Here is a 17,214-nt window from a genome sequence, read left to right on the forward strand (position 1 = left end):
AGGAAGTCAGCATCTCATTTGTGATTTGTTTGAGGCAATGTGTGCGTTTGAAATGAAATTAAAGCTGTTAACAAACCAGCTCGAGAAAGGGCAGCTCAACACTTTGAAACATGTCAACAAGCCTTTCCACGTGAAGAGACATACAACTGGAAACGCCATGCAAGTGTCCTGAGAGAACTACATGGGGTGTTTGCCAGCAGATTTGAGCAATTCAGGAGCAAGCCTGTTTTAAACTCTTCGCGGGTCCCTTCTCTGTTGATGCAAAAAGTGTACCTGACGATCTCCAGCTTGAAGTTATTGAACTGCAGTGTTCCACTGCGCTGAAGAGCAAACACAGGGACCTGCCTCTCCTAGAATTGTACCCATCACTGGACCACAATCAGTTTTCTAATCTTAGCAGAGATGTTTGGAAATTGCTGTCTTTGTTTGGAAGCACTTATATCTGTGAACAGGTGTTTTCCCTTATAAAGCTAAACAAGTCACACCTCAGAACAAGGCTGACAGATGATAACCTGCATGCAGTGCTTAGAGTAGCCACCGCTTCACTGGAGCCCAATATCCCTCAGCTGGCAACTGAGAAGAACTGCAACATCTCCCACTGATGATTAATTGGACTGCACCCCAGAGTGAATATTCATTGTGAAAAATTATCATAGCTTAAAACTGGTGTTAAATAATTATATCTAATAATATATATATATATATATATATATATATATATATATATATATATATATATATATATATATATATATATATATATATATATATATATTGCATTTTACAACTTGCATTTTGGCCTTTGGCCAGTTGTCTTTTTTGTGATCTGGCCCTCACTTAAATAAGGTTGTGCACCCCTGAGCTAGAGCAATGGTAAAGTTAAAGTAACAATTAATAACACCTACTTATTGTTATTGTGCTTATAGAAAATCAATATTGAATTGATTACATTGGTGATTTTGCAATGTCTCATACACTCAGGGTCATAGAGGCTATGCTGGTACAGTATAGGAATTTTAATTAATTAAAACATCATCTCTTGGGTTACGATACATTGAGGGAAATTCACAAATACTCCAGTGTGTCATTAGCATCATTTATTTTTCCAAATACCTGTTAATGTCACAAAACCCAATCTAAAAATCTTAAAAATAGTTAAGCACCCTGAATTCATTCGACCAGTTGTTTTTTTCTAGTATTGTAACTTCAGTGTTTCTTCTTTCAAAATAAATGATTGTAATGATAATGAAATACATATATCGTCAGTCTTTAAAATAGTAGTTAGCAATTTTGAAAAAAAAAAAAAATGTCCTTTTCTGTTTGTTGAAAAAACCATAAGATAAACAACTCTTACAAAATGTTTGTGATGTTGCATCAATTTAGCTTTATTAAATAGAGAAAGACATTAGATAAGATGTTTAATAGCGGTACATAATTGAGTCCACATACACATATGTGATTGCTGCAAATAATTAAAGAATGAATAATCAAAAAACTTAAATCAAATGTTAATTGAACTTCATTTAAAGCTTGTGAATGGGGCCGGTACGTGGGGTAACTTGTACCAAATCAAGACAACTAAGATAACAAGCCAGAGAAACATCATCGAATCAGTCTCTCCATCATCTTGATTTAAGGCCATTGATGAAAGTAGCATTGGTGTGTTCAGGAAAATGAAGCAAAAAAAACAAACAAAATGGACCAGCTTCCTTAGTCTAACATCATGCCCTATATGAACAGATGAAGGACCTTTTAACATAACAAAAGACATCACTCCATCGGCTATCACCTGCAAGAAAACAAAAATTAGATAGATTAATTTTGTTCATCACTGCAGTAGTAGGACATGCTAATGTCTTCACAGATTCAGATAGAGTAGTCTGGCTCTTTTTCTGACAATAGCTGAGATCAGGGCAACCGTGAGGTATCAACTTACATAACAGGTTATAAACAATAACTGCAGTACCAGCTAATCAATAAAAAAAAGCATTTTTATTGTGCAAATTATCTTCAAATAACAGCAGGCAGAACTAGTTTCTGTACAAATGCACCACTGCTTAAAATCAGAGAAGTGACCTGCACTGTTTCATACAGAAATGTTTGGGATGGTTACTAAATTAGTAATTAGATGAGAAGGCTACTTGCTTTAAAAATAACAATACAGTCAAATCCACTTAATGTCACTTCTGTTAATGTCACACTCCGCTTATTATCATCAAATTGAAATGTCCCGGCCCGAATATAATGTAAGTCAATGGAAACAAACACCAATCTATGACCAACCAATTTTGGCACATTCGGGCTACCTTAGTCTTGCGGTCACGTGATCAATACAGCTACATTCCGTAACTGTTTGTAACAGTTAAGGCCTCAGTAAGCATATGGATACAAAACGTTACTAATCTCGAATGAAAATGGAAAAGGCTCGTAAATGATCAGATGTAACTTTAGCTGAAATAATTGCTCTATCCAAAAAAGGAGGAAAAAACAACTCTGTCTGAAAAGTTTTCCATGCATCCATCAACAATTTCAAAGATAGTTAAAAAAAAGGATGCAATTTTAAGTGCCTGTCATAATTCTCACGTGGCCTCCAATACTAAAAGAATGCGTACAGGGAAGTATGAGGATTTAGTAGACACGCTGTTGAAATTTGTACATGGTCGAAACATACCTATTAGTGGGCTGCTTGCTGAAAAGGCTGAAGATTTTGCCAAAGAACTTCCTCTCGGACTTCTCCTGTTCGAGGGGTTTTTTAGAACACTTTAAAAAGAGACACGGCATCAAGTTCAAAGTGGCAGCTGGTGAGTCTGCATCAGTTTCTGAAAATACTGTTTCCGAATTTAAGATAAAGTTGCCATTACTGCTTGATGGATATTCTGCAGACAATGTGTATAACCTGGATGAGACGAGCCTGTTTTACAGAGCGCTTCCTGACAAGACATTTTGCTTTGGAAATGAGCAGTGCCATGGAGGTAAACGAGCAAAGGATCAGATCACCGTTGCAGTGTGGACAACCTGTTTGTGCATTCATGGGGAAGATGAGAACATTTCGGAGGATTCTGAGATAAGCGAGAAAAATCCTGATCTCCCAGTAGCACCTGAACAATGGGCACGTGTAACTGGAGGTGCCTCTCTGACTTTTGATGACTACACTCACTTTGATGATGACGTGGAGGTAGCAGCAATGCCAACTGTCACTGAAATCTTAGATATGTCAGTAGTGACAGACAAGGATATGGAGCCTGAACTGGACGATGAAGACGACAACGCAGCACAACAACCTTTAGATCCACCGAGTATTGGTGATGCAATACAAGCCTTCAGTACATTACTGAGTATCTGGAATCAGAATCAAATATACCTGACAATGTTTTCAACTGCTTGTCATTTGTTAAAGACTTTGTTATGGATACTTCTTTTCTAAAAAGTCGACAAGCCAAAATCACAGATTTCTTTAGGAAGTAAGATGCTGTGAGTTTGTTTAAAAAAAAAAAAAAAAAGTTCTTTCAGTGGATTTGCTGGGCATGACATAGGATTCTGTATGACAACTGTTCAAATAACTGTTTCAACTCTGAGCTTTCGCCACCAGAACCAGTTTGTTTCTGTAACTTCAAGGACATACTGTTAAAAGTGTGCTTTTTTGTTTGTTTAATTTAAATACTGTATGGCGATATAAAGGTTAGAGTGTTTTGGATTGTCCATGCTGTTTGTAAGTAGGCCTACTGACACGTCAGTGTTTTTTATTTTGTTTTTTAAATGTATTAAATGCATTGAACAGTGCAGTGATAAAATAACTACAACTTTTATGCATGTTTAAACATGTTCTCGTTTATAGCAATATGCCGACGCATTTATATATCAACAACATTTCATGAGTTTGGTTTAATAAAGTATATTGTAACTAAATAAAAATAAAATTAAATGTACAGTAGGCCTATGTGGCACATGTGGTAGTTCCTGGAGTTTTTCACACTGTAAACTGAAAGAAAGTATTATTAAAGCTGTTTGGGGTTTTCTTCTATTACGAAAGCATAATGCATTTATTTTTACTAAGTTATTAGCTAACTTCTGATAATGTCAACTCCACTTACTGACACCGTTTTTTTTGCTTAGTCCCTTCAATGTGACATTAAGCGGTTTTGACTGTACTTATTGTAGTTATTTGCTGTTTTAACACAAAATAACGTTTCTTTTAGGTGTTTCCAAGTGCCTTGTTCCACCTCTGTGTATCAAAGCTGCATTCATTGACAGTTTAAAACATCTTCCAGGGCTCACCATTGCGGAATATCTCTATGCAGTTTTCATTTAAAAACATATTATTAGGCTCCATCGGTTTCCAGTTTGTGTATTTCCACACTGATCCGTCCATCCACTTAAAGTGAGTACCCTACAAGAGACAGAGTAACAGTCTGAGACCCATACAGAAAAACAGTCCACACACATGCCACACTGGGAAAAGCCCTTAGAAAGACAAACTGAATGTTGCAGAAGAAATTGAAAGACTTAGTTATCAAACTAAGTGGTGTATAAAGATAACTGATGCTAACGTGATTTTGTTTTTAATTAAATAGAGGCCTGGTCACCCAAAAACTCACCCTGGCTCTCTTTTTCCGACACATTTATCAGAAGCCAATCAGGCTGTGAAGCCAAGACAAATTCCAACAGATCTTGAAGGGTTTGCATCTTTTATGCAGCTAATTTCATTTAATGAAGTCATTGATAAATACTTTGTCAAAATGTTTTTCATTAAATTTTTTAAGTTTCTCTTAATATTTCCTATTTCTGAACAATACCATAGTGCCCCGTATATTTCAGAACAAAGTGCTACCCAGTTGCAGATTTCATTCCCTACTTGTCTTTGCTTGTTTAGTTTGTAAATGCTGCAGTTTAATTCTAACAAGGGTTTGAAATGAGGTTACAGGAGCTCATGATACATAGACCGACAGATGAATAAAATAAATTGAAAAAGGCTTACCTTGACTCTTACCCCACCCACAAAGGTACGAGGGCATTGACCATTTGGACGGCACACCAGGGCAGCAAGCTGGCTATTTATGGAGGCACTGGTCACTGCAGCAAGGTGTCCACGGTTGAATCTATTCATGCAGTAAAGCTTGGGAGAAAATAGATTTATACCTGTATTATCTAGATATATGTGGAAATGTATATGTAATGAGATATGCATACATTTGGACTCTCAAAGACACTAAACTCGATGGATCTACATTCATTCTGTTTATTTAATGAATTTGCCTCTGGCTAAAATGATCTCAACTTACCTCAGCATCCCGGAAAGTTTTTTTCATGGAGAAGAAGCTATACTTGATTGAATCTGTAGAAAGAGACAGGACATGCTCAGGGTTTCCAGAGGGACTTAACATTTGCCCAAATACAGTATCAGGCACCCACCTGATGCTGCCCATACTGTAATGCCACAATACCACACAAGGACAATCTCTGAGCTGAACAAACCAAAGAAATCGACAGACTTTATTATTATTTGTTTATTTATTACTAAGTGTTGTAAAAACACATTTGGTACTAGTTTAATATTTGCTTGGAATTAAATCTTTATCAGAAGCCAGAATCTTTCCAATTAGAGAAAAAGGGTAAACTCTCTACGCTGAACAAACATGATTTGTTTCACTATTTCAAAATATTAGAAGTTGCCCATGTATTAGTATCTGATAGTGCCATCAGTTAGCAGCTGTGTTTTTAAAGTAAATACATTTTGTAAGCATTCCCTATTCCCCCTCTTTTCACACCTTTGGCCATGTTGGATCTGTCCTCATCCACTGCATCTTCAGTGATATCCAGCTCTATTCCATCCTGATCTTCAGTATCAGTCTCAGCGATGTCTTATCATGCAGTATCACCAAAACAAAATGGTTAGTAGTAATAGTAGTAGCAGCAGCAGTAATAGTACTAGCAGTAGTCGTAATAGTAGTTGTATTGATATGATTGACTTGGAGTTGATAATCCCGAAGCAGGGATCTCATGTGTGCCACCCCCTTTGAGGTTAATTAGCAGGGCTGCAGGCTGGCAGGGGGTCTCAGGGGAGGACACCGATTTTGCACCCCAATGTAAAGCCTCCTACATGACAACTTAATGTTTGTGGACATTAGAGACTGAACCCTTGGACACTCTTCTTAAGGTAGGCAATGACTCATGTTTCTTACTTAATGTACAGTAAGTATCCCTGCTGTAGGCTGATGTGCACCTTTGTTATTCATTTCTGTAAACACACATGGAGTCAACACCCGCATTAGGAGTGGATATTAAATCATTAAATAAGTCTCACCACTTGTGGAATCAGAGTCCTCCAAGTCCCCTAAAGCAGTATCCAGAGCACTTACATCGAGTCCAGCATCCTTCTCCATTTGGATCTGAGCTAACACTGGTGTGGCAGTAAAACCTGAACAACATCATCATCATCATTATCAATTATCAATTATCTATATCACAGATATTCTGTTTTGTTATTTGGTGCTGTTTCAAAAGACACAGTAAGATGCTAATCATAAAAGCACAAGTATCTAAGCCAAGTTGACAAACGTTTCCACTAATATATCTGTCAATGTACAATAGAGTCCAATCCACCCACACTACCCTCCAGTCAGTATAAGGGTGGTGTATACACCAAGAAACCTTACCTGCCACAGCCAGCATCAGTAGGACAGTTATCTTCATCCTTCTGAAACAAAGAGCATCCACAGGACTAGGCATTAAGAATTACGAGCATACATACTGTCGATACTGCGCTGATTGATACATTTTCTTCATATGCTTAAATTATTTTGTAATGAATATATGAGATTGTTACGATTTATGGAACTAACTAAACATCATGTTTTACTGTAAGAGAATGAATTAACTGGGTGAAGCAGAATAAACACTAGTTAAAATACAAATCAAAGAAAATGTATTCTTATAAAAATAATAAAAGTGTTAAAAATAAGATTTTAAAAAATAAAAAAGACCATACCTGATTACAGATCTGCCTTCAGAAGCTCGTGGTGTATTAAGTGTGCATCATTTCGGAGTGCTTTTATAGAGCTGTGGAACAGTAACCTGTCCACTGCACATCTGGGAAGGCTCATAAACTCTTATCTCTTCAGTGGACAGGTGGCATCCAGGTGCTGATTATTACTGATGATTATATGGTCCCTGGAAGAAAATAAATGAACAGATCAATAGGACTACAATAAAAAAAAAATGATAATATGCAAAATAAATGACAAATTGTTGCACATTGTGTAGCTGGACAAATAAAGGTATCAGTCATAAAATGGTGTGATATCTACAAAATAGTTATAACTGGTCACCTGGCATCTCTCAAGTAGGTTTTGCTGTGGCATGGTGAGGTGAATTAACCACAGTCCTGAGGGCCAGCCTTAGACTGTGCGGGGCCCTATGCGGTGATGATTAAGTGCAGGGTCCAGAGCATTAAATAAATGCTACAGTATGCACCTACATATACTAATATAATATGTTTTATTTACGTGCTGCTTACGTGGTTGTCCTACTCTCCCTCTCTCGTCTCTTCTGTTTGTCTGTTCTCTTTATCTCTCCCCCTCGTAAAATACATAAGACTCGGAGGCAGGTGGTTGGGTCAAAGGCACAATTATATTCTCCTGAGTTTTTTGAACATTACAGCTTAAACAGAGCCAATACTGTAGGCTAAACAAAGGACGCGTTAACACTTGCAAAACCTTAACCTTTTAGTCAAAAATGGCATTTCCCCTTTTCTTTCTACGAACCCGGGAAGTGACATACCCAACAATAATTACTGATGAAACCCACTAGTGGGCAGTATTTAACCAACAACAGTTATAACCAACTACTGAGCTTACATATTACTCCCCCATCCCCTGAAGAAATGTCCTCATTTCTATCACTAAAAAAAAACAAAAAAAACCTAACCATCAGTGATAACTTTTTCCCTGTTGCATGTGTAATAAACTACTCAGCAATAAAAGAAAAAAAAATAACTAAATCAGTCCAACTGAAAGTCTCTTAAATGTTGAGGCAAGTGGCGTTGGTGCACTCAGTGGAGCAGGTGGGGCACCCGATGGACCCTGCTGTGAGGTGGACTGACGAGGTTGCGGTTGCTCCACAGGTAAAGGAGCAGGGCGTTCCTGCTGGTGTCCAAGGTTCCCCATAGGGCTGGGAGGCCGATGTGGCGAGACACGTTGTCCCTGTTGTGGCAGCTGAAGTGGCGGATATAGCAGAGGAGGAGGTAAGAAACCAGCTAAAGCAGTCAATGGAGGTGGTGTGGCCACTGAGGACTGAGGCCCAGGATCCCGGGTTGACGGAGGTGTAGTAGGCGTGACGTAAGGTTTCAGGCGGTTGTAGTGAAGAATTCTTGTCTTAGCCTGAGGGTTGGAAAGCTCTTGAATTTCAAAGATCACTAGCGGGTGCTCCTGTGACACAGAAATAGGATGAAGCACTTTATAGGGGCCGATACACCGTGGAGCGAGCTTATGACGACGATGAGCTGGGTCATCCACAAGCACGAAGTCCCTCACGTGGTAAGGAGTGTACTTAAGGCATCTGTCATAATAGTGCTTTTGCTGAGATGTCGCACGGTCACTGGATCTGGCAACCTCCTGAAAAGCTTGCTGTAACCGGCGTTTGAGGGAAGCTGCATATGCTGCTGGTGTCCCATGGGTAGATGAACTCACGGGCTGGGGGTCCTGGAAAAGAACATGAAGGGGTAGCCGTGCTTCACAACCATGTGCCAAGCAGAAGGGGGTAAAGCCGGTGCTAATATGAATTGTGGTATTGAAGGCAATTTCAACTTGATGAAGATGTTCATCCCACTTCAGACCTCTGCCAAATAAGGACTTAGCCAGTTCAGTTTTCAGGGTGCGATTGTAGCGTTCCACAGCTCCGTCACACTGAGGGTGGTATGATGAAGTGCGGAGCTTGAGGATTGCCAAGAATCTGCAGAGGTCCTTGATCAAGTCGGATTCACTGTCTGCCCTGATCCGAATGTAAATCTTCAGGCACCCCATGCTGAGGTATGTAGTGTCTGAAAATACAGCGAGCTACGGATCCAGCAGTTTGATCTCGTAATGGGTAGAGATTAACAAACTTGGTGTAGAGATCCATAACAACTAATACATAGCGGTTTCCTTTCATGGATGTTGGAAGTTCTGTTAAATCAGCAGCAATTATTTGGAATGGCCTCATTGGAGTAATAGGCACCAAGGGGGCTTGGTATCGAGGTACAGGAGACCTCCGTGACTGACAGGCTGGACACTGTTGGCAGTGGTTTGAAATGTCAGCTGACATATAGGGCCAATAAAAGAGACGTGTGGCTCTATCCAGTGTTTTGAGGAAAGCATAATGTCCAGAGATGGGGTGGCCATGAATGTACTGCAACACCTGAGGAATTAAAGATTTTGGGATCACCACTTGGAACAACTCACTCTTAGTGGGAGAGTGGCGAATCTGCCGACACAACATATTATCCTTTATTGTGAGGCGACCAAACTGAATCCACATTTTCCTGAGGAAGGGTGAAAGATGGCGAAGTCTCCAAAATGGGGGTTTCCTCCCATGCTCCATCCACTGAAAAACAATTTTTAGATCAGGGTCAGAACGTTGTTGATTAGGGAGGTCCCAGGCGTTTGACTGAATGTTCACCAGGTTAAGTACTGGAAGGTGCACAGGCTCACTGATTTGTGTGCCGGATTGACTTGAAAGGCATAATGGGGACATTGACTGCAGCAGTTCAGTGCTGGCGACCGCTCTTGTGACCGGTGCTTGGGTCACGCTTGATGCAGGTGAGAGAGTTGTTTGTGTTGCTCTGTCGTTAGTGAGGGGTGGAGCAACCAGCTGTGAATCGACTGTTGGAAAAGTGTCTTCCGGGCGTCGAGACATGGCATCTGCACTGAGGTGCTTGGAACCCTACCTGTGAATGATACACCAGTCATAGACATCCAGTTCAACAGACCACCAAGCCCGTCTTCCACTCGGGTCATTGTTGAGGGGCATCTTTTTCAGACACACTAAGGGTTTGTGATCCGTGACAATAGTAAATGCATGACACGCAAGATAGTGACGGAAGTGTCGCACTGACCAAACAATAGCAAACAGTTCTGTCAAAGGTGGACCACTTCCTCTCTGAAGCTGTAAGCACATGGCTAGCATAGGAAATCACATGTACCTTTGAATCCAATTTTTGTGCAAGGACTGACCCTATAGCATGCTGTGAAGCATCACTGTATAACAAGAAGGGAACCTCCAAATTGGGAAATGCCATGACAGGAGGTGTGGAGAGTACCTTTTTGAGAGTCTGGAAAGCGTCTTCACAGTCATCAGTCCAAACAAAAGGCACGTTCTTGTGGGCGAGGTGGTGGAGCGGCTCAGCAAGATGGGCAAAGTCTTTGATGAAACATTTATAATAAGAGCAGAGACCTAAGAAAGCTCTGACCTGTGTAGGAGATTGTGGTGTTGGCCATGTCTGTAACTTCTCTGTGTTAGCTGGGTCAGACTGCACACCCTTACCAACTCCATCAGGCGCTGGAAGCTTGGAGGTGCATTACAAATTGCCATTAGCATCATATGAAAATGGTACAATCCAGACCCTGTGGAGAAGGCTATTTTCTCCTTGTCTGATGGATTGAGGGGAATTTGCCAGTAGCCTGACGTAAGATCTATGGTACTGAAAATACGCTCACCCGCGAGTCTGTCCAGGGTATCGTCAACACGTGGCAGGGGATGCGAGTCTTTGATGGTAATCGCGTTCAATCTCCTGTAATCTACGCAGAACCGATATGTACCGTCCTTTTTCCGGACGAGGACCACGGGGGAAGACCACGGGCTGTGAGATGCTTCAGTAACGCCCTGTTCAAGCAGTTTTGCTATTTCACTCTGCATTACAGCTTGTTTTGCAGGTGATATGCGGTATGGACGTAACTTGATTGGAGTGGTGTCACCCGTCCTGATGTTGTGTTCAGTCAAGTCTGTCTGACCATAGTCATGTAAATGAGTACTAAAGATGTCAGAGAATTTGAGCAGGAGACTCTCAAGTTGAGACTTTTGTTGGGAGGTCAAGAAGGAACTGTCAACATTCACCAAAGGTTTAGCCTGCTGCTGCATGGAGGCTGTGATGGCAGTCACAATTTGAAATTCTTCGTGCGGGCGGCCAGTTATGGAATGGAACTGTCCAAGATTATGTCCGGCGGATAGATGCACAGGCTGGGTTGATGGATTTACAACACGTACTACTGCTACGCTGTTATGTGCTGTGGTTAGCGTTCTGGCCACAGCTAATCCTTAATTATCACTCTGGCATGGTTCAAGGAGGCCCACATACTCACTGTTCACAAGGCCACTCAGGCTGGCTGTCACAGTCATCTCAGACAATGGTGGCACAGTTACAGAAGAGAAAATAACAGCATTGCTCTGCAGTGGGGTGAGATGGTGTGTCAGTAAAAGAGGCAAATTGTTGCCATAGAATGTTAAGTGTCCATGTGGCAGGTCAATGGTAACATGGTGCTGTGAAAGGAAGTCCCAGCCTAGGATGACAGGGTGACTTGCAGTACGCACAACATGAAACACATGGTATAAAGTTTGGTTTCCAACACGCAGCTGCACATTAAGAGAGCCCAGCATGTCCAGAAAGTGTCCTGTGACAGAGGAAGCAAAAACAAAGGATTTCACTAAGGATTGTGATTGTAGTGATGGAATGGACTGATGACATTTTTCTGAAATGAGTGAAATTCATGATCCTGTATCAACAAGAGCATTGACCTCTGTTCCTTCTAAAATCAAGTGAATGAAAGACTTTGGGACTGCATCCACTTGCAACTCAGAGGAGGGTGTATGGACCTGTTGGATTAGCTGAGCTGGCATTTGGTCCACAATGTCAGCTACTACTAGTTTCCCTGATGTTCCCTGTCATCAAACGCCTGGTCTCTTTTGGGGGTATTGAAGCGCACTCTGCGTGAGAGGGATTCATGCCATATACGTGGACGAGGGGACTTTGGTGAGGCAAATAAGATGAATGTGGGGAATGTGATCTGTGTGCTGACTCAGCCCTGTGCGAGGGACAGTGGCAACGATCTCTGTCAACAGCATGTGGACTATAGGAGCGACGGGCAAGATGTGTCCTGTGTTCATGTGAGAGTGAGTGGCGAGGCGATGGTGAATAGTAACCATGATGTCTATTATTATTATTATTATTATTATTATTATTATTATTATTATTATTATTTATTTCTTAGCAGACGCCCTTATCCAGGGCGACTTACAATCGTAAGCAAATACATTGCTTACGATTGTCTAGGAGGTGGGTGGTCATAACGTGTAGGACTGCGCCCCCTGCTGTAGGCATGGCTGTCTGAGCTGTGCTGCACATGAGGTGGGTGTTGCGCAATCACATTAACATCACGCTGAAGCTGGGCAAACTGCTGGGAGAGTTGATCAATTTTATCTTCAGTGCTCTTTGCAAGAAATTGTTTAATGTCCCGCAACTCTGATTTTATTTCTGAAATGGCAGCTGATAATTCAGAAATGTGAGTTGGGGCTTGTGTAGGGTGCTGCCACTGGGAGGCTGCTGCAGACAATGGCATGAATGAATTAGGAGCTGTAATTAATATTCATGGCTAGTTGAGCACGCTCACATTGTGCAGCAACTTTTAAGGCTGCATGTACTGTAGTAGCTCCATGCTCATGAACTTTAAGCTGAAGTGCAGAATCCAAACCCGCCACAAATCTCCTAAAAACCTCAAATTTCTTTGCTTCAGGACCGTATGTAGGAAAGGCCTCATCCACCAAACTTCCAATTTCTGCGGCATAAACCTCTAGCGGTTCGTTTGGTTTCCGAGGACGAGCATTCAGATAGGTTTGGAATGTTGCCAAGTACTGTATTCATCCGAAAACGGCACTCAGGCTATTTTTTATTTGTACATAATCATTCTTTATGGCAGGGGTGAGGCTCTGCCAGTAAGAAAACGCAGGACCTGACAATCATACCGGTAAAAGCTTTGCTTTATCAAGGCTAGACGCAGAAACATTTAAAGCTACTTCAAAACGCATAATCCAAGAGCTGAATGATTCAGCGCCGTCTCCCGTGAAGGGCGGTGGAAGCTCCAAACGAAACGGCATTCCCAGCTGTACTGTGCCGGCCCCCGCTGGCTGTTGAGCGGCAGCCCCATCTAGCTGGTCTTCGTCAGCCATTACAGTTTTATTATGCTCTTAACTTGCAGTAGAATGTACAGAATATGTGGGAAAACTGTACTTACAAGTAACGAGAATGTGTAGATAATTGTCCCTTGTTGCAGCCAAAAGCACCGCTGTTACTAGTATAATATGTTTTATTTACGTGCTGCTAACATGATTGTCCTACTCTCCCACTCTCGTCTCTTCTGTTTGTTTGTTCTCTTTATCTCTCCCCTCGTAAAATACGTAAGACTCGGAGGCAGGTGGTTGGGTCAAAGGCACAATTATATTATCCTGGGTTTTTTGAACATTACAGCTTAAACAGAGCCAATACTGTAGGCTAAACAAAGGACGTGTTAACACTTGCAAAACCTTAACCTTTTAGTCAAAAATGGCGTCTCACCCCTTTTCTTTCTCCAAACCCGGGAAGTGACATACCCAACAATAATTACTGATGAAACCCATTAGTGGGAAGTATTTAACCAACAACAGTTATAACCAACTACTGAGCTTACACTATTGTTAAGTTATGGTAAATAATATTAAAATGTTAATGAATAGTTGTTTCCATTCATTTGTTAGACTTTTATATAATTCACAACTTTAAAGCACTCAGAATTCCAGTCTACTTCAAACATAGAAGAAAAAATATTTCGTTAACAAACATGTACTTAAAAAGAGGGTATTTTAGATGTGGTAGATTTAATTGTCATCACTATTATATTATTATTCCATTCGGAAATAGCGTATTTTACTAGGTAAAATTCAAAATAATGAATGGTATTAGAAACAATCGTGCTTTATATAATCGCTTAACATCAAAATTGCTATATGACTAAGAAGCCTAAGACAGCAGATCTGAGTAGCCCAAACATTCGACATATTAACGAAATAATAGTTCATGAATTCATTGAATTGTATTAATGCATTAGCTTTACATTAGCTGCAACAACTGATTTGGTTTTAACATAAATCCGTGATTATATGCATCTAACCAAAGCATGAGTATGTTTTTAATCAACATGTGTTTATAAACTAGCAAAGCTGAACTTTCACTGCAAAATGAAGAGGCTTGCAAACTCAAAACATTATTTTACAATGTATTGTTTGTTACCTGTTAAGTCAAAACATGTTTTTTACCACTTTCCCACACGACACAAACCTTTGTATGTGGATGAATGTGGGTGGGTCATGTGAGTTGTCCAGATCCAATGAGAAACTATCATCCTCTACGGTTGCTAAGGAATTAAAATAAAAAAAATAAAAAAAATTAAACATGTCTACTGGCGCCAGATTTTAATGTTGTTGGCGCTATATGAGGTAAACCAAATTTGCACACCTGAGCGTTTTTCGAGCACGTAACAAACAAACTAAATCTCGCAGCACATTAAATCTCACGGCAGTCTGGTTGAGTGTGGGGCCCCCTAAATGTAGGGGCCCTAGGCGGTCACCTCACACGCCTTGCCTCAGCGTTGCCCCTGTCATTGGCTGTTGGTTGTGTGTGCCCATTGGTCCTAGTGTACGGCTGGGAACCAATTGGATAGCTGTTCGCTCTGACACCCGATTAGCATAAAGGGGCGGGGCTACGTTATAAAAAGGGGCGTTGCACGCTCATTGTTGTCGGTCCAGAGCAAGTAGTTAGAGCAGCGGGCATTGTAGGTTGCGGAATAAAGCTTTAAACTTGGAAGCAGCGTGTTGTTCTGTTCTGTCTACTGCGTGAAACGCTACGTTATTGTAATATAGAAACGTTAAACAACATTTTTTAAAAAAAGGTTTTCTAATAGTTTTATCCTGATTTCACTTCATTTCTGGTGTGTAAACTATAAAAGGAACAAGGAAGCATTCAGTTATGAACAATGCATGGCTTGAGTACTTAACAAAACAATGTAATAAAATAGCAGACAATAATTCAAATTAAAGTAAATAGTCTTATTGAGTGCTTAATTATTCAAATGTAACTTTAAAAGCAAGATTAGGGTTAAGGTTAGGGTTACGATTTTCTGAAACATCAATGAAGAAAATGACAAAAGAGAACAGTATTGCAAAATATAAAAATAAATAGTAAAATATTTGGGTTTAGGTATCCTTTATAAGTGATTATATCCAGTCTATCCAGTATATATCCAGTCTATAAGCATCTTCTTAACAAAAATGTGTGCGTGTGTGTGTGATTTACCCCTGTTTTTCATTTTAGGTATTAAACCTTTCGCTTGGTTTGTGTTTTTAACCCTAGAAGCACTGTTCTGTCTGTTAGTAATTGTCTTGTTTGTGAATCACCAGACAGCTAACACGATTCCGGAGCTGTCGCCTTGGGCCAGCACAAAGCCGGAACAACACTTCACCACTGTCACGAAATAAACTGTATCACCCACCACGAGCACTACAGCATGCACCCAGGACTGGTGACCGTGTTTTGTACATTGTGGGAAAGATACGTGTATTTATTATTTGGGACTGTAACCGGTTGATTTACTTCCAGTGCATTACACATTGTTGTGTATTGCCTGGAGTTATTGTTTGGTCACCAGACCTGGATTATAATCATTAAAACCTGTTTCCAAGTGGATTAAAATTCTCTGTTTAGTCAATGCGCACTGCAACACTCCTGCACCTGTACACAATCAGCCACTTTGCCACACATGGTGTCAGACACGGGACATGGATCGCAACACACTGGCGGAACTGCTGGAGGCGCTGGACAGCAGACGGGATGCAGAGGAGAGAAAGAGGGAGGAATGCTACACTGCGCTCATTGAAAAAGTAGGGCTGGCACATTCCACGGCAGCAGCCCCTACAGGAACACCAGCAATGTCGGCACCGAACGCTCGGGCGATGAAGATGACGACGGAGTATGACCCAGAGGCGTACCTGGTTGCGTTTGAGTGGCTGGCTATCACTGTTGCATGGCCGCGGGAGTTCTGGGCAAGCCAGCTGGGACCCTGCCTGATCGGGGAGGCTCAGGCAGCCTACCAGGCAATGAGCAACCTCAACGCCGCCAGTTACGACCTGGTCAAGCTGGCCATTCTCCGCCGCCTCAACATTACGGCAGAGACCCACCGGGTACAGTTCAGGGAGTACCGAAGATCCCTGGAGACACACCCCAGGGTGGATGCGGAGCGGTTGTGTGACCACATGGTACACTGGCTGACCCCCCGAGAAGAAAACCAACCTACAAATGGGGGAAGCAGTGGTTGTGGAGCAGTTCTGCCATGTGGTCGGCGCGATACCCAGGTCTGGATACGGTGCCACAACCCCGACACCCTGGAAGCCTCCATGAAACTGGCTGAGGATTTTGAGGACTCCCTAGTCTCCGCCCGGACCAGGATACTGTCGGTTCCTGACCTTCGGAACAGCTGCCCCCTATCTTTCTCTCCTCCACCACCACCACCATCAGTCCCGGGACCCAGACCTCCGAGACTGCCGACCCCAATGGGCCCCCTTGCCTCCTCTTCATGGAGACCAAGGTTGGCCCCCAGCTGGGTTAGAGATGCTGCCCCTGCCCCGTTGCCATACCAGCGCCGGGAGAGAAGAGAGAAGGACAGCAAAATGGAAGGGAGCATCACTGAGACAAGGCTGGGGTCTGGTGGGAGAGCGCTAGGATGGTAACAAATGCAAGTCAAAAGGAGTCGGAACGCAGTGTGACCGAGAGGGTGAGGTTACTGGGCCATCTAGGGCAGATGTTACTCCAGCCCCTCTCAATATACCGGACATGAGGTACTCAAGCGCGGACATAGTGTGGAGCCAACATAATGACTCGACACTAGTGCACTCTTGGGGGCAGGTCTGGTCTATTGAAGGTAAGGATGTTGATGGCGCTGGGGCACCAGTATATCCACACTTCAGTATCAAGGGGCAATTACTGTATAGGGTAAACCTTGCCACGGGCACAGGACAGCCTGTAACACAATTATTGGTTCCCCTCTCTTGTCGGACTGAGGTCATGAGGCTGGCGCATGCGGGGCACCTCGGAGCTGACAAGACAAGGGAGTGGATATTTGCTCGATTTTATTGGGTAGGTCTTCATACTGATGTGTCGAGATA

At 41.9% G+C, this 17,214-nt stretch overlaps 1 protein-coding gene across 2 annotated transcripts; it reads right to left on the minus strand.

Moving 5' to 3' along the window:
• Positions 1-1,373: 1,373 nt before the first annotated feature.
• On the minus strand, positions 1,374-14,644 carry LOC117406741 (lectin-like). Of its 2 annotated transcripts, none has more exons than XM_059028827.1 (10): positions 14,513-14,644; positions 14,336-14,411; positions 6,986-7,167; positions 6,654-6,694; positions 6,305-6,415; positions 5,766-5,858; positions 5,280-5,332; positions 4,976-5,113; positions 4,276-4,387; positions 1,374-1,789 (listed from the first exon to the last, which is right to left on the minus strand). In XM_059028827.1, the coding sequence occupies exons 4-10, from the start codon at positions 6,688-6,690 to the stop codon at positions 1,722-1,724; spliced, it is 612 nt and encodes a 203-aa protein (XP_058884810.1). In that variant the 5' UTR covers positions 6,691-6,694; positions 6,986-7,167; positions 14,336-14,411; positions 14,513-14,644; the 3' UTR covers positions 1,374-1,721. The 2 variants fall into 2 exon arrangements, with proteins under 2 accessions (XP_058884810.1, XP_058884809.1); XM_059028826.1 differs by having other exon boundaries at positions 6,302-6,415.
• Positions 14,645-17,214: the final 2,570 nt, after the last annotated feature.

The sequence above is a fragment of the Acipenser ruthenus genome, chromosome 8 (assembly GCF_902713425.1).
Source record: "Acipenser ruthenus chromosome 8, fAciRut3.2 maternal haplotype, whole genome shotgun sequence".
Classification (NCBI taxonomy): domain Eukaryota; kingdom Metazoa; phylum Chordata; class Actinopteri; order Acipenseriformes; family Acipenseridae; genus Acipenser; species Acipenser ruthenus.

Bases quoted from the DNA above. Each gene is read 5' to 3' on its own strand.
- LOC117406741 (XM_059028826.1), bottom strand. From the start codon at position 6,690: ATGAAGATAACTGTCCTACTGATGCTGGCTGTGGCAG. The intron at 5,859-6,301 runs GTGAGACTTATT...CTGCATGATAAG, and splicing joins GGACTCTGATTCCACAAGTG to ACATCGCTGAGACTGATACT. The intron at 5,333-5,765 runs GTGTGAAAAGAG...CTCTTTCTACAG, and splicing joins CAGATCCAACATGGCCAAAG to ATTCAATCAAGTATAGCTTC.